The 24,385-nt window shown below is 42.5% G+C and overlaps 1 protein-coding gene across 1 annotated transcript; it reads left to right on the top strand.

Moving 5' to 3' along the window:
* Positions 1-24,385, top strand: SCLY (selenocysteine lyase). The gene is made up of 12 exons (XM_018567657.1): positions 1-63; positions 631-743; positions 5,790-5,890; positions 8,625-8,787; positions 9,705-9,832; positions 11,108-11,272; positions 13,815-13,921; positions 15,437-15,473; positions 15,733-15,816; positions 17,259-17,358; positions 19,063-19,138; positions 24,146-24,385. Exons 1-12 carry the CDS (start codon positions 8-10, stop codon positions 24,324-24,326), a joined length of 1,311 nt encoding a protein of 436 aa, XP_018423159.1. The 5' UTR covers positions 1-7; the 3' UTR covers positions 24,327-24,385.

Below are 24,385 nucleotides of genomic sequence, written 5' to 3'. Positions count from 1 at the left end.
CAACCTCATGGCAGACATAAAAGAAAAGAAGCACCTGGAGGACACAGAAAATCACTCCAAGAGGTGAGTCTCAGAAGGACAAGATGTTATTGTTTGGATGTCTTGGCTAAACCCCCAACACACTAATACCTTCCTCACACTCCCGCACCAATCTGTTTTGGGGCATAACCCTATGTAAGCTCAGTGTTGGATGTTGTTGGAGTGTAAAGTGGAAGTTCCCCCTAAAATTACTCAATGAACAATAAACATCCATATAACACATGTACCTGATAAATGCAGAGCTCCATGTTTGACTTCTGTCTGTGCTCTGGTTGTCCAGCTCTTACCAGTGACACCATGCAACCCATATTGTTGAGTTAAGATTTTAAAATGAAAGAGAGAAGCTGATTGGTTGCCATGCACCGCTGCTCCAGATTTTGTCTCCTCCAGTTTTAATAAATTCACCTCACAGTGTTGTTCAGCTCCCCCACGTGATAAGAACATACAGACTCCATGCAGATGGTGTCCCTGATGGGTAATAAATCAAGCGCTGCAATGATACAGTGTTAATAACATAGTATTTCAAGTTTTGATTTTATTTAAGTCTCTTATTCTCAGAAAGACCTAAGTTTTGTTCCCTGTGTTCTACAGCAAGATCTACTTGGACTACAATGCGACTACTCCTTTATCTGCAGAAGTGGTCAAGGCAGTGACAGGAGCTCTGCAAGAGGCCTGGGGGAATCCCAGCAGCAGCTACAGTGCGGGTGAGACCTGTGGACTTGTATACATGTAGTGGAAATTAGGGGTCAGGGCCCACATTCACAAATTTGTAGGTTATTGGTATTGGTTACATTTACCGATAATAAAGGTGGCCATACACTGTGCGAATTTCGGCTGACCCTTGAGGCCGAAATACGCAGCACCCTTTCGGCCAGCATCCATCGATCAGCTGATCGAAGGAGCCGGTCTGAAAATCTTTGTTTGAACAGAGCTGGCAGCCAATTAGCGGGGATTCCTTCATGACCACCCCTCCCAAATTGTTCTTCCTCAGGGCTGCTCCTCTGCTTATTGACAGCAGGCAGTGGGTGGGTGGAATAGCCAGCCTGTCATGGCCAAGATTCCGCGGTTGGATTTAAACAGAATATCGGTACCTGATATCAGTTATCGGCCTGAATGGTGGCCCATAATCAGTATCGGTATTGGTCATGAAAAAACATATCAGTCGTACAACCAATCCCGTGAACACATTGATGGTTTGTGGTGGATTCAGAGAACACATGGAGAATTGGACTACGTAAGATTGTTGCAGTACAGTTTGGGTAATAGTCCTGTTAGTGCTGTTCCATCTTCCTCGAAGCCTCTTCCGCTGTCTGCGCCTCTCCACTTGGGGCGGCTAGTGATGGCATTGCCTCTTCCGAAGATACCAGGAATGTATATTACACTCCACGTGTGCTGCAGGCAATGTTCATTAAAAAACGTAAGGAAAAGAAAGGGGGAGGAGTTTGTAGGCAGAAGAGACTTACAGATCTTCCTCCTTTTAAAAACTACCCGCGCTCATATTTTTCTTTTAGTTCAGTTCCATTTAAATATTGATTATTCTACTAATAGCTATTATTATTACACAGTCTAATATTGTCTTTTTTTCTCTACATATGAGATTTAAACCCTTTTATGACCTGGGGCCATTGAAACCTGGACGTCCAGGCCAAATTCATCATTTTTAGTATGCATTTGTCAACCTCACATTAACTCTGTGACTATTTGCCTACCATTTTTTTTTACATGTTTCTGGATAGATGGGGCTTTTAAATGGAACATCATTTTAATAAATACCCAGCTTTGATTTGTGTAAGCTGACAAATGGACAACAATGTAAAAAATTGCAGTTTTAGTTTGATAGATACTCAACATATTTTGTATAGTTATTACTATTCCAAATATTTTCATTAAATGATTTTCTCCTATTTATCCCAAATACAGGGAACACAAATATGTAGGTCACGGGTGCCCATTAGGTAGATCGCAATCTACCAGTAGATCACAAAGCGAACACTGGTAGATCGCGATCAGCTCACTGAGCTGGGTCCTGTCCTCTCGCGGTGCTCGTGTGGCTGAATGTGTAAGGCGCCGCAGACGGGGAGGAGAGGAGACTTGGGAAGCAGCTGCAGTGGAGGTAAGAAAATACAAAGAGGAGAGAGACAGCAGAGAAAGTGAGAGAAGAGACAGCAGAGAGAGAAGAGACAATAGATAGAAACAGGGGAGAGAGATAGGAGAGAGCGTGAAGAGAGAGAGAAGAGGGCCGGTGCACACCACAAAGTCTGCGTTCCAGAGTGTTCGGCTTCTAGAACGCATCAGGGGCGGGAGGGGACGTGGCGGTGCATTGAAGTCAATGGCACCGGAGCCATGTACCTCGCCCTCAGTGTGATTAATGCCTGCGTTCCGGTCCAGTGCAATCTGCAAAAATGCAGCATCGCGGTAAAAAAACTGCGTGACGGTCGCGCGACAGATGTGCATTTTACAATACGCCTAGGTGTGAATGGGGCCTAAAAGTACTCCCAGTACAGGGCACTTGCTAGGAGAATGGTTATATACAGATGGCATGCTGGAAGGGGAAACTGACCTGTTACACGTCACAAAAGTAGGGTGCAAGCCTCAAGCAGCACATTCTAATCACAGTTTGAACTTTGCTGTTGGCCTTGATATTGTGTATTTGCCACTCAATGGACATTACATTGTTCATCATATACAGAGAGACATCACCTGCGGAAAGCATGTGCACTTTACCTAGATATAACTTATGCATGTTAGCCGTCTTCACAACTTTGCAAGTTAGTGAACTGACTGACTGTTACACATTATGATTACTGTGTGAACTTTGCTGCTGTTTGAGATTGTGCATTTGCTAACACGACATCCATCCAAACCACATATTGCATGTTACCCCCTACTGCTGGAATTCTGCTATTATCCCTAAAACTGGCCATACACCTATCAATTTTTATCGTCCAACCCGCGGGCTTAAAGAAAAACATTGACGCAATTCCTCCATCGACACAAACAGCGTGTGGATCGAGGAATCCTATTGTTTACATTGTATTCTTATAGGTGCCGTCGGAACTTGTCAGAATACCCAATCAGAATGGGCAAACTCATTTTCCAGCCGGCTCCTTTGATCAGCTGATCGAGGAATACCAGCTGAAAGGTCGACAGCCCCACACGCTGTTTGAATTTCGGCCAGTACATTTAAAACCGGCTGAAATTCGTCCAGTGCATGAGCGCCTTAAAGTGACATTAAACCCTCAGATTTTGTAACATAAACCAATACTGTAATGTTTGCCTTACTGTAATCCATGGTAGTTTCCCTTCTCTTTGTTGCTCTTCCTTTTAAATCTGTATCACTTCTCATGCTGAGGGAGAACTTCCCTTTGCAGCTGAGTGCCTCTTCCTGTAGTGCTGGTTGTGAGCCTGCACACAGACACCATGTATCCATTCCAGAGACAAGACAGTCTGCTGCAAAACAGAAGTTCTGCAGAGCATGAGACCAGATACAGATTTAAAAGGAAGAGCAGCAAAGTGAAGGGAAACAACCATGGATTACAGTAAGGCACACATTACAGTATTGTTTTGTGTTAAAAAATCTTAGGGTTTAATGTCACTTTAAGGCCTCATTTACACGGGCAGCAAAAGGGTGGTAAAAACAGATGCATTTTATTTTTAGTACAACCCAGTGGACAAGGTAAGAGGGGACTAGAGGAAAAAATTAATAAAGGAGGGTGAAGTTCTTTTATAACATACTGCTGGGCCCCCCATATATATTTTTTAGGTGCATCTTTGTAGCAAATTGCTTTTAATATTGCTAATTAAAAGTGATATTTTATTTAAATACTTTGTACCTGTGTCTTCAGATCTCATAATATATGGTGCCTTTTTAAGGTTTAGTATGCTCTTATACAACATTAATAAATCCAATTTAATATTCTGTTTAACAGTATGGTCTAACACCAAAAATCATAACCAAGCTTATAAAGATAGCAGGAAAGTCATTAATAAAGATGAGGCAAACCTTCTTGTGTTTCAGTCTTCAGCTTTGAGCTTCTTTTCAGACTGATACATTGTTAATGTAGGTCACAGGCCTGGTGTTTTAGGCCTATCACATTAACATGTTTTGTCATCTTCAATTACATTTGCTACATGTGTAGTTCACCAAGTGGAAGTCTTTAAAGTTTAAAAAGTAATCTTGCTAAAGTAGTTAATGCTTGTGTACAGCTACCTTACAAATGTATGCTGACTAAGTACTTGGAATTAGCTGACTGCTTCAAGCAAAATGGCTGCTGTACGGTGAAAACCTGCCTCTACCACAGCCATTCAATGCTCTTCAGAAAAGCAGTACATTAAATGGTATGAAAACACAAAAATATATAATATAAAAAATACTTAAACCTAATTTATGGTGAGATACATTTTCCTACAGCATATGCTATTATTTTCTGTTTGATATCCAGGCTACCGTTTGTCCTGTATTTATCACTTTGTCTGCTTGGTGGCCCCGTTGTCCTCATCATGTTTAACCAATTAAACTGCAGATAACTAATAGAAATAGTGACCTTGGCAGCAGGTACTTACTAGCAGTTCACTTCCAATGTTCCCTGTTCACCAACCCATAACAACATTTACGTATATATGCCCTTTTTTGATTGTACATTACAGAACACAGGGAGTCAAATTCTTTAGCCATTGAGTTTTGGACCTATGTTCTGCAGACAGGGCAATGACAAATCAAAAAAGCTACACGACAGCCCTGTATAACCCCACCCATTCCCAGACTGCTTGTGTGTTTAGCTAAAGCCGCTATGGCACCTTGAGCAGCTATGCAGTTTTCTTCTCTGCAAAGCCTTGGCGGATGGTGCCTAGACCCTGCCAGACAGAAGAGGCGGGACTAACCTGTAATATGCTTAGTCACTGGACCCTTAGTTTGCACCCACCTTGGCACTTGTGGTGCATGGAGAGTAGTGGCAGGGTACTTTACACCTCCAAGCCTGTGAAAGTACATTCTACTGGAAGAATTATAGCCTCTTGAGCCATTGAGCATCGGACGTCAGTATTCCAAATTTGTAATGCTGCCACTTTGTCCAGTTCATTCTTTTATCAAGTTCTGCTAGGTGAATGTTTAGGCCTCTGTCGATGGCAGTTTTGGTCTTAAGATCCTTCAGGCAGTTCTTTGACTGTTACTTTTTTGAGGCTTGTTAGCCTTGTCGGCTGTGTTTCTGTTGAACTGCTTTTGAATGTCCCAATGGTTAGAGAATTTAACTCCCTGTGTCCCGTGATGCATGAATAAGATTCGGATGTTATTATTTCCTGTACAATCCATATTTTGGGGCATTCTGTGTTCCACTCTGTACTGCATGCTACAAAATTGCGGCAGGAGTGGAAGGGGTTATGCAAGGCTGACCTGCAGCTTTGATTGATTTTCCAGTGTTCATTCACCTAAAAGTAGCTACATAACCCAGTGGTTAAAGGATTTAACTCCCTGTGTCCTTGATGTACTCCACAAAAGGATTTTACAGGTAAGACAAAAATATTGTTATTCTGTACATGAAGACCGTCACATTTCCACACATTTTTGCATTCATGGACATAGAGGTATTCTGTGTCTTTGGTAAACTCTTTATTTGTGGTAACATGAATATGACCTGGACAGCCATGTAGGTCCGGGTGCCACAGCTGGACGCAGACAGTGTGGGCATTTCAGCTTTATATTTAGTAATACTTTGAAGCTAAGGTATTCTTTTTATGTATCTATTGCATTTCAGGATGTATTGCCAAGCAGCTAATAGACAAAGCCCGGGCACACATTGCCAGCATGATCAGAGGAAAACCAGAAGATATCATCTTCACTTCTGGAGGAACAGAAGTGAGTCTGGCAATGTTTATTTGTACAATAGATGTATTTTTAAATCTGGGGATTACTACATTAGCAGTCTTGAAACACATTTTCTAATGCCAGGACAATGTAGAAGATTCAGGACACAGGAAATATATTTGAGGTCAGTGGTTATTGTTTTATGGTGTGATATCTTTTAGAATTCTTTATTGCATAAATGGAAAATATCTCTGTTAACCATTGTTAATTTCTAAGACCGCATAATATAGGCAAAGCCATTTTAAAATGTATTCCTATTAAAAAGTTAGCATGGGTCCCTATGTCCTGGACAGTTAGAACATAGACAAGCGTGGAGTATTGAGCCGGTGTTCTTGTTGAATCATGAAGTAAAACAGCCTCTCTCTCTTGTCTTTTCTGAAATCCAGCATCAACAAAAGTCCTTCAGACATGCAGTGAGCTGTAAAAGTGGAAAATCTTCCAAGTAGCATATTTTTTCCCAGTGTTATCTTATGTATGCAAAAAGAAAATAATTTAAAGTGTATGTGAATTCTAATTTACAAAATGAAAGGGTTTCTAAACCCTCCGTTTTTGCATATATATAAGGCTAGCAGGCAGTAGGTATATGCAAAAAGTAAAAAAAAACAAAACAAAAACGCTTTAACAGCACTTTACACTTACCCCGTCTTCGCTGCGCGCTCCCGCCCGAGAAAGTGAAACTGCTCGGGCGGCCGCACAGCATCTTTGGGCGGGCGCATGCGCAGTTCGGATTTTCGGCTGGGAGACGAACAGAGATGCAAGGTAAGTCTATGGACGCGTGCACCCGCCTGCAGACACAGCTGGATCGGAAATGCCTGCAAGGACAGAGCAGTCAGAGCTGGATCGGAGAGCCGCCGCACCGCTGGAGGGACAGATGAAAACATCAGGAAAGAAGAAGAAGATTGGACTAAGAGACATCATTTAAAGTAAGTGCTAACATTAACATTGGGGGGAGGGGAAACAAATGTTACCTTTAATGCCACTTTAAGGATTGGTTTCTGTCATCCCCAACAATGTATGTAGAAAGTCCTTTATATTTCTAAAAAGCATCAACTTACATTACACATCTGGTGATCCTTGTGGGTCCCTTTAACCCAGATTCCTTCTGACCACGCTAAAAGCAGATCTGTCCTACCATGGTCAGTTGGCATCTGTGCCTTTTTGTTTTGGACCTACGGGCCTGGACCTAGGTACTGCATGTCTGTATTCCAGGGGTCAGAAAGCTGCTGAGGTCTGCCAATCCTACTCCCCTACCCAGCACTGCACTGTTTGAGTAACAGTGCCTGCAGGGCCGGCCTTAGTCGAGGGAGCGCTGTCATATCGGATGGCCAGCGGTGAGGGGGAGAGAAGCCGCCCACAGGACGAGCTGTGACGGCCGCACGGCGCCCTGGTTGCCATGGCGCCCTGTGCGGCCGCACGGCTCGCACACCCCTAAGGCCGGCCCTGAGTGCCTGGCATGTGTGACTTCGGAAGAAGCTTCCGGTCTTTACAAGGAGTCTCCACTCCCACCCCTCGGAGCCCGAGAGATAGCGCCTGCATAGCGGTCGTGAGTGCTTGTAAGCAATAGGAAACAACAAGGTATTTAAAAATATATATAGTTTTTTTTTTTAAAGGGGTTTCCTTAGGTTAGTATTCTTAGCTGTTCAAGAGATTTAAGATAGGCAGGATTCACATATATTTTAATAATAATTACTGGTTATTTAGTACACCCAAAAGGGATATTTTCCTTCCAGGTTGAGCATGGGGGGCTTTTTATCTATCTCAAGATCTCCCTGCGGCAGATTTTGACTGCTCCCAATAATACTTACCAGGCAAGTTGTTAGAATTGTGGGGTGCACCTTTGGACAAGCAAATGTGGCTACATTTCATTGAACACTGGGCATGGCTTAACAGGATATTAAATAAAAGCTGTATTTCGCAGTCCTTGTACTCACAAAATATACCTTCACCAGTGTACAACAAGCAAGAGTCTCACAGACGCACACAAACCTCAACACAAAGGATCATTAACATAGAAAGAAAGAGCAAAGCACAACTTATATGGCGCTGTGGTCAGGAGTATGTTATGTACAGTATAGTCCTCTGAGTGCAGCAGTCAATGGTATGTTTGGAGTGTGCACTGTGCCCTTACATTGCTGGTTAGTGGTAAAGCATTCACTTACCCTGGGAGTCAGTGGTGAAATGCCCCATATATTGGTGGTCAGTGTAGTGCCTCCTTACATTGGTGGTCAGTGCTCAACCTATTTAAGTCTGCCTGCAGGTCATCTTTGTATTCTTAGAGCTGGCCCCTGATGTTCTGGGGTCAAATGATCCCCATGATCTTAACAACAAGGATCTTGTTGGTCAAGATGATAAAGCTGGCTATCAACATAAGACTGTCACTTAAACGTGCTAAGATTGGAAGAGTGTGCATGTGTGTGTCTGTGAAGGTGGGACATGGGGTATGGATAGGGGGATTCACAGACTTTCCATCCACTTGAGGAAAGTATAAACGCTCTTTAAGTCTATCATGGTGTTCAAAGTCAAAAACCTGTTAATTTTCTTATCGGAGACTAATCAGGGTAGGCCTTTGTATTCGAAAACCTGGGTTATGGGGTTTTTTGTCAACCAAAAAGAATTTTGTTGATTTGGATGTTGAATTTTCTGTTTTAATATTAATAACCTAAATAGATTAACACCTGTAAATATATGTCACTGTTGGTCATCTCTCATCAAATTTCTATTGCAGGCCAACAATATGGTATTATTTTCGGCTGTGGAACAATTCAGTAAAGCCAAGGAAAGTTCCAGTAACAGTGTGGATAAGATGTTGCCGCACATCATTACCTCGAATGTGGAGCATGATTCCATTGTACTTCCTCTTCAACACCTCCAGAGGGCACACAGAGCCGGTACTTGTTTAATTGCTTCTACTGCCAATGTTACCCTATTGAGAAAATGCACATTGATAAATCCTGTCATTTCTGCCATGTCACAGTAATGACCGCTGCTAAGCTTCGCAGTGCTTATATAACTAGCTGCAAAACATACAAGTGTACAAAGATATGCACTCATATAAAATACTACCGCATGATGTCCTCTATGTAATAGAAAACATTTAGGTTTGATATATGTCAGCATTGCATTATGATCTTCAGTGCTTATTGAATTCTTTTTTTTTAATAACTGAAGAGGAAGTAATACAAGGGGAAAGAAAAAAAAAAAAAAAAAACAATTCACCATTACAGACATATAGCTCTGCAATCAGCAAAGCTTATCCTCCATGCTGAGTGGAGCGCTTTAGCTCTGACTTAGCTGGGTGGATGTTGGACCTATGCAGAGAGACCACTGCTTAGACATAGAAAGCAAGGATCCTTCTCTGCAGCATGCTAGGAGGGGGCAGGCATTTCTTAGGCTATGGCCCTTGTTGTATTTTTAACCACTTGCTGACTGGGGTGTTAAACTCCCTGTCCAGGCCATTTTTCAGTGTTCAGCGCTGCAGTACTTTGACTGACAATTATTCCCTCATGCAACGATGAGGTTTTGTTTTTGCTGCCCATTCATTTGGAAGTTGTCTGCAAAGAAAGGTTTCTTTATACCCTCAGCTTTTGTGTGGGCTCCACCACCTCACCGATGTCAAACAGCCAGGATGGTGGATGTGATTTTGTAAGAGCCATATTGGTGCATTTATGCAGCCTTTGAAGTCCCTTAGCCCCCAAAATGAATTGACTTTACCCTGAATCTTATCACCCAAGAAGGGCACAGCTTTACCTTTGGGGTTTGTGTCTTCTAACTAATGTTATATCTTCTTTTCTTATTTGTAATCCAGAGGTGACCTTTGTGCCGGTATCCACTACAACAGGACGAGTGGAGGTTGATGATGTTATTGCAGCTCTTCGTCCTAACACATGTCTAGTGTCTTTTATGTTGGCAAATAATGAAACTGGTGTTATCATGGTGAGTAATGGGTTGGTGGTCACCTAGTACTGGTTTGGATACATTTTCATGTTTTGCTTTGTAATTCTACTTTTTGGCGTGATTATTTATTATAGAATTCTTTTTAGTTGTTATGCCTGTGACCCTTACATAACCTGCAATCATTGATGTCTAGAAGCTCAGATCAAATTTATGAGCGGAAATATGTGCCCACAATTGACAATAACTTTTGCCTACCTAAATAAGCTTTTTGTTTTGTAAGGACTTATAAGGCTTTTGTTTGGTACAGTGTTTTAATACATACTCTGCTCTGGGTTTTTTTTTGTATTATAGGCCTACTTTTTGACAAATGTAATTTTTACATTTTATTTCATTTTGTTTTTAATACTGTAAATGCATCTGAGAATTAGAATACTAAACAGAGGCACATGGCTATCTTTAGACTGCAGTAGAATCTGCAGGCTAAAGTGGTTTGTTTTGTTAAGGAACTTTCATCCTGCATGTCATCTTCATGATTGCCTGTCTTGGCAATCACAACCAAGTAGCCTATCTCTAAAGCTGGCCATACACCTATAGATTATCTGCAGATTTTCTATGGTCAGATGGAAAATTGCAACAGATTCCTCCATCTACGCTAAACTCCGTGGATGGAGGAATCTCCCGTTGGGCCAAGCTTCAGTATCTTGCTAGTTGGCCCCGCTGGCTCTCAAAATACCTGAACAATCTGATTGGATGCAGGCATTGTTCAGGTCTTTTGTCAGCCAGCGAGGCCGACTAGCAAGATACTGAAGCTTGGCCCAGCGGGAGATTCCTCCATCCACGGAGTTTAGTGTAGATGGAGGAATCTGTTGCAATTTTTCCATCTGACCATGGAAAATCTGCAGAAAATCTGTAGGTGTATGGCCAGCTTAACCTGCTGAGATCAGTGTGTGAGGCAGCAAGAGGGCGCAGATGAATTTTTAACATGATAGTATATTTGCTGCAAGCATCATTTGCCATGATCCCATTGGGGAGATTGCTTTTTGTCCCAGAGATAAAATAGGAAGTTATGGCTTGACATGTATTTTAAGAATGTATCATGTTGGCTCCTTTCTTTAAAAGAATTGTTAAAGTTGGAGATTCAATTTCAAAGGACTTGGGCAATTTAGATAGACACGGCTGCAAAAAATGTTTTGTCATTGTGTGGGGATGTTGACTACCTGTTTGTGTGATATTTGTTCAGCCACGACTGCAGTGTATGTAGGCTTCATAGAAGACTGATATATAATAACTATAATCTGATTCCTTCTTTTACAGCCTGTGAATGAACTGTCACAACGCCTTGCACCTATTTCTAAACAGCGTGCAAGCCAGGGGCTTCCCCCAATCTTGTTACACACAGATGCAGCACAGGCGCTGGGAAAGATCAGCGTGGATGTTCAAGAGCTGCAAGTCAATTATTTAACTGTTGTTGGACACAAGGTACTGATAACCATTTACATTTATGTGTGAAATGTGTAAATACATACAATGCAATGAAACGGGCGTCCCGAGGCTGGGTGACACCCAGAGCGGTAACCGAGTGTCACCCCGCCGAGACGTCACTGCGCATGGCCGGCGGCCATCTTGGTGATGGACGCCGGCAGAGAGAGAAGGGGACAGTCACCCGGCGGGATAAGGTATGCCGCCGGTCCCCTCCTCTCTCCTGATACTGTCTGGCGCCCGACTTTTCAGAGGGGGGTGACACCAAAATGACTGTGAGTCATTTTGGTGTCACCCCTCCAATGGTGTCACCCGGGTACGGGCCGCACCCCCTGCACTTCCCTTGTGACGCCACTGCAATGAAAGATGATCATTCAACCCTTTCATGATAAGAAACCATGCGTGTGCCTGTCCTTCTTCAAAGTAGGTTGAACAAAATACGTCAATTTTTATTGCCCTATAAATATCTACCTTGCAAAGTTGGTCCTGTAATTACCCACCTTAGTCTGCTCAGAAAACCATGGGACCTAACATCTGGCACATGAGTGACAAAGGGTGATTTTGTCACCCATGGTGTTTATTCTATGTTGTCATTTTGTCTGTGAATGAACTACAAAATGATGTCCCAACAGGCTCTGTTTGGAATGAAGTTTTCTCTCCCAACCTCATCACTTCCTGAGTAACCACTCAGCTCTGCTCATCCCTAAAAAGCGTGAGTGGGCAGATGAACTAAGATTGGTGGTTGTTGAGGAATGCGACTTGTCGCATGTGACATGTTAATTTGGCGCTATACATGGCAAATAAACTATAATGTTGCAGCACATAGTTTATATGATGCACAGTAGAATGTGTAACTGTCTTGCGCCATCATCCACTTGGAGCACTGTTGCCCACCTCTATCGTGCCAATTATTAACCGTTTCTGAACCATTATTTCTTTGCTGTAGATTGTGAGATTTTTTTGAGCAAAAAGTTGCACTTGAGATTTTTTTTTTTTAGTTGGTGCACTAGTCGCATCTTTCCTTCTTTAGTATATGTCACAGGACACAGAATTAAGTCCTCAATCACTGGGTTATGCAGCACCTTCAGGGGATTGGGCATTGGCAAATCAATCAACGATGTAGGAACAGCCCTGCATAACCCCTTCCACTTCTAGCATGCCTTAGTTATTTGCAGTTAGATTCTGCTAGGGCTGCAACTAATGATTATTTTCATAATCAATGAGTTGGCCTATTATTTTTTCTATTAATCGGATAAAAAACAAAAAAATACCATCCATAATTTAAAGTAAAATACACAAATGCAGTGTTACAGACATATAAAATGTACTTCAGAATAAAACTTTTTGCAATCGCATGGCACTGGAACGCACGGTATGCAATCACACTGTGGGTGGGAGGCGCGTTTGGGGTGCCATTGAAATGAATGGCACTGTACGCACCTCCTGCAGCAGAATTTGTCAGGGCGAAACCGAAAATGACTTTTTCCAACCTTTTTTTTATAATTTTGTTTTTAATAATTGTATTGTAAGCACATGGTGCTTGAATAGCTTCAGCCAGGGAATGACAGCTGCCAGTGGCAAGATTCCACAGACGGTAGCTGAGTGTCAGTACAGAAGGTAGTGGGCTGCTATTGGCCATTTCAAATTGCAATAGCCAATAGCAGGCTGGCTATTGCACCCCCCCAACTGCCTCCTGTGCTCTCCTCCCAGCGTGGAGGAGAGAGCTAGGGAATACAACCAACTAATCGATAATGAGAATAGTTGACAACTATTCTCATTATTGATTAATTGACTAGTTGGTTGCAGCCCTAGATTACCACAAAACCAATGGGAGAAAACTTTGACAGCAGCCACTACTCTAGACACGCCCATGGTCACACATCAAAATAATTGTTTGATTGAGCAACACCACACAACTATTGTTTATTGTGTACGTCCATTTTCATCTCCTATGTTTATAATTGTAATTAATGCTCCTTATTGATTTTTTTTTATATCCGTTAATTAAGGGCCCATGTCAATGGGTATTTGGCTTGTGCCATTGGCATCAATTTGGCATCAGTTTATGATGCTTGTGAGATTGTATAGAATTTATTGATAGGTGCATCAGAGCTGTAGTTGACTACCTTTTGACTTGCATTTGACCCGTTTCAAGCAGGTTTTGCATTTTTAGACTTGTATCAGAATGCAAAACCCATCTGAAGTGAATACATACTAGTTCACATCTGATCACACTGATACACATTGTTGCAGCTGGTACTTTAATTTAATTTAATTTTATTCACCTTCCTAGCGCAGTCAATTTTGGATAAACTGAAGTGAACAAACGCCCCATCACACAGGTCCTGCAGTCTTTTTTAACTTTGTGGGCTGTGTATGCATTTCTATCACTGTTTGATCTGGGACCTTTTGTACAATGAATCACTTGCAGGAAACCTTGGCAGCCACTGATTATTCAGATTTTAGAAGCTTTTGATAAGCGGAAGTTACTGTAAATGACTGCACACTACTTTACTAAATGTGATTATTTTGCTTTGTGTAGTTCTACGGGCCTCGTATTGGAGCTCTTTATGTTCGTGGAATAGGGCACCAGACACCTCTGCTGCCAATGTTATATGGAGGAGGACAGGAGCGCAATTACAGGCCAGGGTAAGCATTGCTCAGTTGCAAAGTACATGCAGACTGTACATACCCCCTGTATGCAAAGGTTTTTTTCCACTTTTGACGTCACTGTACCTTTTATAGTTACCAAAGAGGCACGTTTCTTACTGGTTTATTTTAAACCAATTTGCATCTGTTGCTGAGCCCCTGAGTCTTCTTTATCCCCTGAATCAACATTTACATCTAAGCTTGTTTTCTTTCTAGAGCACCCTTTCCTGTCAACTTGATGGTGCCATCCTGAATTGGTTAGTCATATCCCAGGGTATAGTGTATGCCAGGGCTCAAAATTTCAAGTCCTGAGCTACTAGCCAGGCCTTAAGAGTTACTCGCCACCAGTCGCCCCACCTGACCTCCCTGGCCACGCCTCCTTGCACACCCGGCAGCGCGCCGCTAATGGGGCCTGAAAGCGAGCTGCCGGGTGTACGAGGAGGCGTGGCCAGGGCCGAGGGAGAAGCGGCCCGGCCGTCGGAGGCTGCGGTGCCGCTCCAAGAAGCGGGTGGAGGAAACAGACAGCGATCGGCGCTGCCGAAGCGGCGGAAGTCCCCCCCCTGGATTTCCACTCGCCCCCACGCAATTTTGCACTCGCCAATTGCGAGGGGGCGAGTGGAAATTTTGAGCCCTGGTGTATGCCATTAGTAAAAAATTTAAAAAAATGTGGCCAGTTTCAATCTATGTTTAAAACTTAAAAAGGGGATATCTCGGATGGTTGGTTATACTCAATTACATGATATGTCATAAAACTAATGGTACCTAAGTACTGGAAGTATTTGCCTCCATTTTTCACACTGATTTATGCATTTCTGTGACCTGTACACGGTCAATAGTTGTGTACTACGTAGACATGTGCACTGGCAAAAAATTTGTTTCATTATGATTCGGATTTTGTGTTAATTAGTTTTTCGGGGTTCGAGTGTGAAAGTCAATTCGAATGCAAACGAATCCGAATTTCCCTTTCTGAAATTCGTTAGCGGTAGTTCGTTCGAACGTTCGTTTCGTTTTCATTTCGTTCGTTGCAGCAAAGTGACATTTGAGGGGGGAAAATTTTTTTGCTCCCTCTCTAATGTCACTTTGCTGCAACGAACGAACAAAACGAATAAGCATTTAAAACGAACGTTCGAACGAACTACTGCTAACGAATTTCAGAAAGGGAAATTCGGATTCGTTTGCATTCGTTATATCTCTAATTCGTAATTCAGATACATCCGAATGTCCAACTTTCCGAAAATTCGTCCGAATTTCGTTTCGGAACGAAATGAATCGCACATGTCTAACACTACGGACTTCCTTTGTCTTTACGGAGTGGTTAGTTTATTTCATAACGTGTATTCTTGTTTTATTATTTTCTGCTTACTTCTTTATTGCTCTGTACCGAGAGTTACCTTAATTATAAATAAAGAATTTTCCCCTCAAAAAATATTATGGTAAAAATATTCTGGATCGTTATCATTTGTTGACCTTTTTATATGTTTGTTGTGTTTGCTTGACATCTATTCTCTTCTACAGAACAGAAAATACACCAATGATCACAGGGCTAGGCAAGGTGAGCTTGAATATTGTGTAGCGAAGGCAGAACAAATATCAGATGTGATCTATAACCCAGAGGAATCCATTAGTTATAATGTATTAGTCCATGAGACCTCTGCCTTAAAGATTTGATGCTCTTGAGCATTTTCTTGTCTCCTTTTTTAGTTTGTATATGTTTTCTGAGTTCTGAGTTTAGTGCAATCCCAGCTGGTCTACCATATACTAGAGCTCATTGTAAAATGTGTATTCATGTATTTCTTTTGCTGTCCCTCCAGGCTGCAGAGTTAGTCAGTTTACACTGCACTGTATATCAGAGCCACATGCAAGAAGTACGGGACTATCTGGAGCAGAGATTAAAGGTGAGCCACATGATTCTAAAGCAGCCATTCTCACCCTTTTCTCCTTGGAGAAACCTTTGAAATAACTGTCAGGTCTCGGGGAACCCCTGCTTACAATATTTTACAGCCTAGGGTACATTTCCCTGACCATGAAGTAGCAGCAAACAATAAAGAATGTGTCATACTTAGAGTGTTTGACACCCCAGGCAGGTCCTTTTACAACAATCCCTTGCTCTATACAACAAAATGATTTTCCGTAACAATCATGAAAAGAAAAACAATATTAATAAAGGCCAGAAAAGAAACACAGAGAGGAAAAAGTGACCTCTTACACTAGTGGTTAGTGGAGAGAGAAAGGCCCCTTTCCCTTGGTGGTCAGAGTAGGTCACCTGCACCTTGATAATCAATGAAGAATTGCCTCCTTAGGCAGATGGGCAGGAAAGAATTGACCCCCTACATTGGTGGTGGTGCAGCCAGGAGATCAGTCCACCACTGCTTATGGAATCCCTGGCGACCTCTGGAGAAACTCTAGAATTCTACAGAGCCTTGGTTGACAAAGTCTGCCATGAAGGAATACTTTTACAGCATTGGTCTGGTAGTTTTCATTCCCTCACACCATCTACATGTTAGGACTGCAGCCACTAATGTTTATTTATTTTGTCCTTTTATAAAGCACTGACACATTATGAGCAGCTTTAGAGAGTATAAAGAATTAAATATATCAGCCCCTGCTTTGAGGAATTTTACTGTCTGAAGTCTGCAGTCATACACTGTATAGTGCCAATAAACCAACCAGCATGTTACAGCATTGATGACAGAAATCAGAACAGCTAGAGGAAATTCATGCAAAGAGTGTTCCCTGGTTGGAACTGAACCCAGGACCTCAGCACAGTAAGTCAGGAGTGGTAACCACCTAGAGCAGGGGTGTGCAACTCCTGCCCTCCAGCTGTGCTTTAACTACAAATCCCAACATGCCTCTGCTTCTGGGAGTCATGCCTGTAACTGTCAGTTTTGCAATGCCTCATGGCACTTGTAGTTTCTTAACAGCTGAAGGGTCAGAGTTGCCCACCCCTGACCCAGACACACTGCAAATACATGTATCTATTAAAAAAAAAACTAATTTCAAACTGCATTCCTTACAGCTTTTGCTACAAAATCAACAGGATGGTGCTTGTAGCGTCGGCCACGCATGGCGCCATGTAAAATCACATGCAAAGAGAAGTTACCAGCATTCCATAGATGTGTGAATAATTAACATTTTAGGACCATGCAGGTCCTGAGGAAGGGACCTTGCTTGACCCCGAAACGTTGATTATATGTGCATGTGATGCTATGTAAATAAATCCAAGTTGAATATTCTCATTTATGGAGTGCTGGTGACTTCTCTTTTATTGTTGTGTTTGTCACAGCTTATGAATTCCTTGGCATTAGACTTTTTCTTATTTATGTAAATATATTTCTAGGCTGTATTTGGTGACAGGATCCGGTTTAACTCTCACTTCCCTGGCACGGAACGCCTTCCTAACACATGTAATGTGTCACTGCTGAAGCCCTCTGTCCTAGGTGATTATCTTAGTTTTTTTAATTTTTGTTAATATCTTCATTATTTTGTACAGTTGCGTGCTGCCTAGCTTAGAAAATATTACAGTTATTGACTTTCTTGCAGCAGTTTTATTGGTATTTATCTTTGCATATTCATTAGTCATTTGAAGCTTATTACTTATTTATTAACCCATTCAGAGAAGCATCATTTTTATGACAGTCCCTTAGGTGGGTTGTAGCCACACTTTCTCTTTGCCACTGATTATGATCACAATGTCACATGACACAGGCACAAATACTGGTATTACAATCTGGCATCACAAATGGTTAGTCCCAGTATGGCTCTTGCATGGCCTAAAGTCACTCAAACTCATGCCAAAATGCAGAAAGATGTTGATTTCAATAATTTCTGCCTGTTTGTAAGTCAAAGACAGCTTTTGAAGACCATGAAATATGCATTTGAATATCTAGCACCCAAGATGGAAAATGTGATTGTATTATTATTATTACATATAAGTAGTTCTCATACTTTTTCCTCCACACAATATGGGTTTTGGCCATGCTGTCAGATTTGGCTTTTACTGTGAATGACCAAATCTGTTGCAGATGGCACCACTGATCAGTCTTCTTTTGTAGTTTCAGCTTTCAGCTATCCTAACACATTAGATGACATACATGATCCCACTACTAGACATGGTTCTCTTTAAGGAAACCTGTACAAAAAGAAATCTTTGGGCTGCCATTTCTGACCTTTCCTTCCTTTGGTCGGTATACTTCCTAGGTCATTGACCTGAAATAAATATACATATTACTGGTTCTGGTTTCTTTGGTGGTTCTGATTTCAGTGTTGCCATTCATTTTGTGGGTCTGCGATTTAGAAAATAGCATTTACAGAAGGTGGTCAGCAATAGGAGTCTGTATATTATGTTCAGCACAAGTTTCCTTTATCAGATCAGGGCATGGACAGTAGCCATGGGATTTATACCTCACACATGATTTTGCTGAGGTTGGTTACATCAGGGGGCATTCATATTAGGTCTTAGGGTAGTTGTGTAAGAAAGAGAAGAAGTGTAAATGTAGAGTGGTGGAACAGTTGTATGGTGTTACACAGACAGATGTGAAGCAGTAATCTTGTCCCTTGCTGGACTAATAAGCAGCCAGGAAACTAACTTAAAGAATAATTAAAGCCTCCGTTTTTTTTGCATATATCTACTGCTAGCAAGCAAAAAGTGTTAGAAAAAAACATTTAAAAAGGGTTAATTCTTACCTGTGTCTTCCCCCGCGCGCTCCCGTCCGAAAATGTGAAAAATCTTGGGCGGCCTCAAAGCATCTTGGGGCGGGTGCATGCACAGATCACACTTTCGGCCGGACGCGAGGAGAGACACAAGGTAAGTCCATGGACGCGTGCACCCGCATGCAGACACCGTGGGACAGGAAGTGCCAGCAAGCCCAGAGGAGTCAGCGCTGGATCGGAGACCCGCCCCGGCGCTGGAGGGACAGATGAAAAGGACAGGAAAGAAGAAGATCGGATTAGGAAACATCATTAAAGGTAAGTGCTGACATTAACATTGGGGGGAGGGAAAAACATTTCTGACTTTAATGTCACATTAAGTGTAGAATTCTAATGAAGCACAAACATTTAGTTTGGAGAGTACTGTACTACAAAGCAAGACCTGTCTGTGTACGGTCTGCATTACTCAGCTCTTTGTCATATTTTGCTTGCAGGACGTGAATGGCTGGCCCATTGTCATTCCCTTCAGGCAAGTGTTGGAGCAGCTTGTCACTCAGACCGCGGAGACAGGTATGTGAAAATGAAATCATTGATGAGGAACTCCATTATTATTATTACATAGTCTTTATATAGCGCCAACAGTTTGCGCAGCACTTTACAATAGAAGGAAGACATTACAATCACAATACAATTCAAGACAGGATGGTAAGGAGGGCCCTGCCCCTGGGGGCTTACAATCTGAAAGGGGAGTGGAAAGTGATACATGAGGAGGTAGCTGTGTGGGGATGAATTGTTTGAGAACGTGACTGTTCAGTGGTTAGGTTGCGGTGGGATAGGCTTCCCTGTAGAGATGAGTCTTTAGGGATCGCCTAAAGGCAGTCAAGGTGGGAGACAGACGGACAGGTTGGGGTAGAGAGTTCCAGAGGTTGGGAGAGACTCTAGAGAAGTCCTGGAGGAGAGTATGGGAGGAGTTGACGAGGGAGCTGGAAAGCAGGAGATCTTTTGAAGAGCGGAGGGTACGGTTAGGGTGATACTTTGAGACAAGGTTTGAGATGTATCCGGGGGCAGAGTTGTGGATGGCTTTATAAGTGAATGTTAATATTTTGAATTTTATCCTCTTGGTGAGTGGAAGCCAGTGCAGGGATTGACAGAGGGGGGATGCAGACACTGAGCGGTTGGTCAGGTGGATGAGTCTAGCAGCTGCATTCATGATAGACTGAAGGGGGGATAGTCTGTGTAGTGGAAGGCCAATGAGGAGGGAGTTGCAATAGTCATGACGAGAGATAACAAGCGAGTGTATGAGTAGTTTTGTGGTTTCATTGGTGAGGAAGGGGCGTATTTTGGAGATGTTATGAAGGTGAAGGCGGCAGGATTTGGATAGTGATTGGATGTGGGGAAGAAAGGTGAGGTCTGAGTCAAGGGTGACACCTAGCACCTTGGCATGAGGGGAGAGCTGGATAGTTGTGTTATCAATCTCAACCGATATGTTGGGGGAAGGTGCACGGGCGGGAGGAAATATCATGAGCTCAGTTTTTGAAAGGTTGAGTTTTAAGAAATGTTGCGACATCCAGTCTGATATGTCAGTTAGTAGATTAGTGACACGCAAGGACACTGAGAGGGTGGGTTGTGCAGTAGAAATATATATTTGAGTGTCATCGGCATAGAGAAGGTATTGGAAGCCATGTGAGCTTATTAACTGACCAAGGGAGGTGGTGTAGATGGAGAAGAGAAGGGGTCCAAGGACAGAGCCTTGGGGGACCCCTACAGAAAGAGGAAGAGGAGGGGAGGAGTTAGAATTGTAGGTGACACTAAAGGAGCGCATAGCTAGGTAGGAGGAGAACCATGAGAGAGCAGTGTCTTGTAGGCCAAGCGAGTGGAGTTTTTTGAGGAGGAGCAGGTGGTCAACAGTGTCAAATGCAGCAGAGAGGTCTAATAGCAAGAGTAAGGAATAGTGGCCGTTGTTTTTAGCAGTTATTAGGTCATTGCTGAGTTTTATGAGGGCGGTTTCAGTGGAGTGTATGAGGCAAAAGCCGGACTGAAAGGGGTCCAAAAGGTTGTTATTAACAAGGTGGCGGTTGTAGATAAGGCGCTCTAGTAGTTTAGAGGTGAATGGGAGTAAGGAGATAGGTCTGAAATGATTGAGGTTGGTAGGGTCCAGTGAGGGTTTTTTGGGTATTGGGGTGACTAGGGCATGTTTCAGAGGGGTAGGAAAGATTCCAGTAGAGAGTGAAAGATTGAAAATGTGTATGCATTGCCAAAACGTTTTGTTTTGAAGTATGGAAGGGTTAAAACTAGGGATGCACCAATACCGGTATTTCGGTATCGAGTATGAGTACTGATATAATTTTTTCCGGTTCTCGCCGATACCGAGTACCCGGAAGTCCCATTCAGGAAACCAGGCGCTGTGTAATGACTCGCTACCTGGCTTCCTGATTAGCTGGGAAGCCGGGCAGTGTGTAAAGACTTACCACCTGGCTTCCCGATTAGCAGGAAAGCCACCCCCATGCTTCTCGTCACTAGGTGACGAGAAAGCATGGACCCGGCTTTCTGACCAATCAGGAAGCTGGGCGCTGTGTGATGACGCGGTGCCTAGCTTCCTGATTGACCCGGGAAGCCAGCTCCATGCTCCCTCCTCATGAGGTGACGAGGGAGCATGAAACCGGCTTCCCAACCAATCAGAAAGCCGGGCACCGCGTTGGCCAGCTTCCGCCCAATCAGGAAGCCAGGCAGCGCTTAATTACACGCTGCCCGGCTTTCTGATTGGCTGGGAAGCCGGCTCCATGCTCTCTTGTCACAATTGATACCGGAAGTATCGGGCTAGGCATGGGAGCATTTGGGCGCCCAAATACTCGGCTTTGGTACCAATACTAGTATCAGTGCATCGCTAGTTAAAACCCCTTCCGGATGTTTTTTTTATTTTCTGTGTGTCATGGGGAAATTTTCCTTCACTTTCTGTCCCTGAGACAAAACAGAAAATTAGAGTAAATCAATGTCAGTGAGGCAAATTTCCCTCTTAATTGTCCCCAGCACAGGTGTCCCCATTGAATGATGGACGATTGACTCTTACCTCTTGTAAGGTTTACCCTTGTTCTGGGAACTACTATAAAATTTTAGATTTCCTTTATTTTCTTGCTTGTTGTCAATGTTCACTGGTACAGACAGAGAATTGAATCTCTCCAATGGAGACCCAGAAAGCATTAAACCTTGACAGAGGGTCTAAACCTTCCTTGCTTGAAAACAGGTTTTTGCCTAGAGATCCACTTTAAGCACCATTTTATTCCTAAACTGTGCCATTACCCCAGTCTACTGTTAGAAATGTGAAATATACTTTTGGGAAAAATTGCTCATTGTTTATGAGCTTCCATAATTTCTCTCATAAGGTGAAAAACATTGAACTGGAACCTGTGTGTGGCATGTTATAACTACAGTCTAAACCAGGAAGAAAGGAAAACAAGTGTGTTTTTATCCATAATACAACATGCACTACCGCTGCTTTCACCCATGTAGGCTGTGCTGCCATCCATGCTGCATGATGAGGGGGTGCTGAACATTTTTCACTTTGTCAGATGCTGGACTAGATGAGAGCAGCGGCTATGACAGTAAAGAGTTCCAGTCGTACACCTGTCCCATTCTCCTCTTTATTGCCTATTCACAAAAAGTCTTGTCTTCTTTTTACAGAATGCAAGGGGGTTCTGTGAAAGGATGAGAGATCATGTCACATCCATTTACAGAACAACTTGGGGGGAATTTATCAAAATCCATGGCAACGAATCAGCTTCTCTCTTCAGCTCCAGATTTTGTCTGCTCCAGTTTTGATAAATTCCCCTCCTTGTATTCTGTGGAAACATAGAATTCTTTTTGTGAATGGAACAGGAGAGAGGAGGAGGCGGGTATATGATTGGTAGAACAGTAGAAAGGCATCATGGCACACTCACAAACCAGCATGTAAAACAACTTGTCTCACCACTAAGGACAATGACAGAGGTTTGGATACACGTCTTCTGCAAAGGATGTGTAAGCCGCACTGCCGCGCCAAGGCACCTCTTATAGTGCGGTCCTAACTCTAAACTATGAGAGTCTCCATCTTGGAGCACATGGGGGCAGAAGATATCAAATTGGGTGCAGGCCTGTCAGGAGGACGCCCCACCTCCTTAAAGGTACAGAATTGGAGCCCTTCACTGTCACAGACGCTGCTTTTATCCCTGCAGCACTGGAAATACAGCACTCTCTGTAGTATGTGGCTTCAATCAAGGTATGATTTTTATGGTCATCCACACCTCGTATACTCATTATTAGACACAACTTACTTAACTTGTGCTGTTTGAAAAATACAATTGTATCCAGTAGTTCAGCTTTAAACCAATATTCTGATGTTATTTCGATCAGAGTTTTTCTTTTAACCCTTTCGCCGCTAAGCTCTGCGCTTTAAACCTCAGCTGGCCACACCATTTTTGCAATTTTTCCCATTATTTTGATTCTCTATTGCTGCGTTGCTAGTGTTTGTAAAAGACCCCTAAACCATATATTTTCTCAAAGCGCAGGCCCGGTAGAATAAAAAGATGGTGCTACTAATTTTGTAGGTCCTGCGATAATTGCGCAAATGTTTGTCAAATCAATATGAAACCAATAAAATACACAATTAAATGGATAAAAGCACATTAAAATCAGTAATGGTGCACACAAAAAAACTTTTCCGACTAAATCTAAAAGATAAACTGTACTGAGTTAATAAATAACAAATAGTTGTAAATTTTAAATTGCACCTTTTTGTGAAATGGTAAAAACATTAAGTAAAGCGAAACTGTAAAATGACTTATGTTAAAATTCGTTTGTGCGCTGTGCTGGTGTGTGTGTTGTGATGAAATGATACAGGCGTACCTTTAATCACAACACAACATATCACAACGCACAGCAATGCGTCACAACACTTTGCCATGCGCTGCCACAGTTAAATTAATGTTATTTTGAAAAGAAAACAAATCAAGCACTGCAATGTGTTCTAACAATGCACCGCAGCTCATGTGCATGGCGTACACCACAATATGGTGTACATTGTCGCATGTGTATAATATGTGTGTGTGGGATGGGGGGGGGGGGGGGTTGTGTTTTTTTTTGTTTTATTATTATTATTTTTTTTTTTTACTGTTGAGGGGGCTTTGGGGAAATATCAGGGTTCTAAACAGCTATTATTTTAAAGGGGACCATCGTGGGAACAGTTCTGGCATGAGTTGAGCTTATAGCAGAACTGTAAAAGCCACCAACGTATGGCATACTGACATGGCCAGCTGGAAACGGTTGTGTTCTGCCGTAAGCCTTACGTTGGTGGCAGGGAGAGGGTTAATCGTTGTTATTCTGTATATAAAAACAGTTGGAGTTTGGTTGCCATGAGCTTCCTGTTTTTGTTCATGGAGCTTACCTTTTGTGTCGGTCTTTTAAGAACGGGCAGTTAATAATTAAAAGCCTTGATCACTGGGTAACTCTCCACCTCTATCATATTTCTATTTCAGCATCATTTTGTAGTGGGCATTACATGTCGAAAATATACTTACATGTTACACCTTGAAATTTTTCCTGCAGTCCTTCCCATGTACTGCTGAGCAGTGGAGTACCTCAGGAAGCCGCCCGTGGTGCCGTTCGTTTGAGTGTAGGTCGGGAGACATCCAGAGAAGATGTAGATGTGATTGTTACAGATCTTGAGCAAGCAGCGCAAAAACTGGAGTCTAAAGAGTCTAGTAAGAAAGATGTGAAAACATCATAGGAACGGGATGAGGAATGAGTGTGATCACAGCAAAAATAAATTGACTAAAATTAGAAGAT

This window comes from Nanorana parkeri, unplaced genomic scaffold (assembly GCF_000935625.1).
Source record: "Nanorana parkeri isolate BGI_ZX_2015 unplaced genomic scaffold, ASM93562v1 scaffold1080, whole genome shotgun sequence".
In the NCBI taxonomy this organism is placed as follows: domain Eukaryota; kingdom Metazoa; phylum Chordata; class Amphibia; order Anura; family Dicroglossidae; genus Nanorana; species Nanorana parkeri.
Note: the sequence above shows the minus strand (reverse complement) of the source record. Positions and strands in the feature narration are given on the sequence as shown.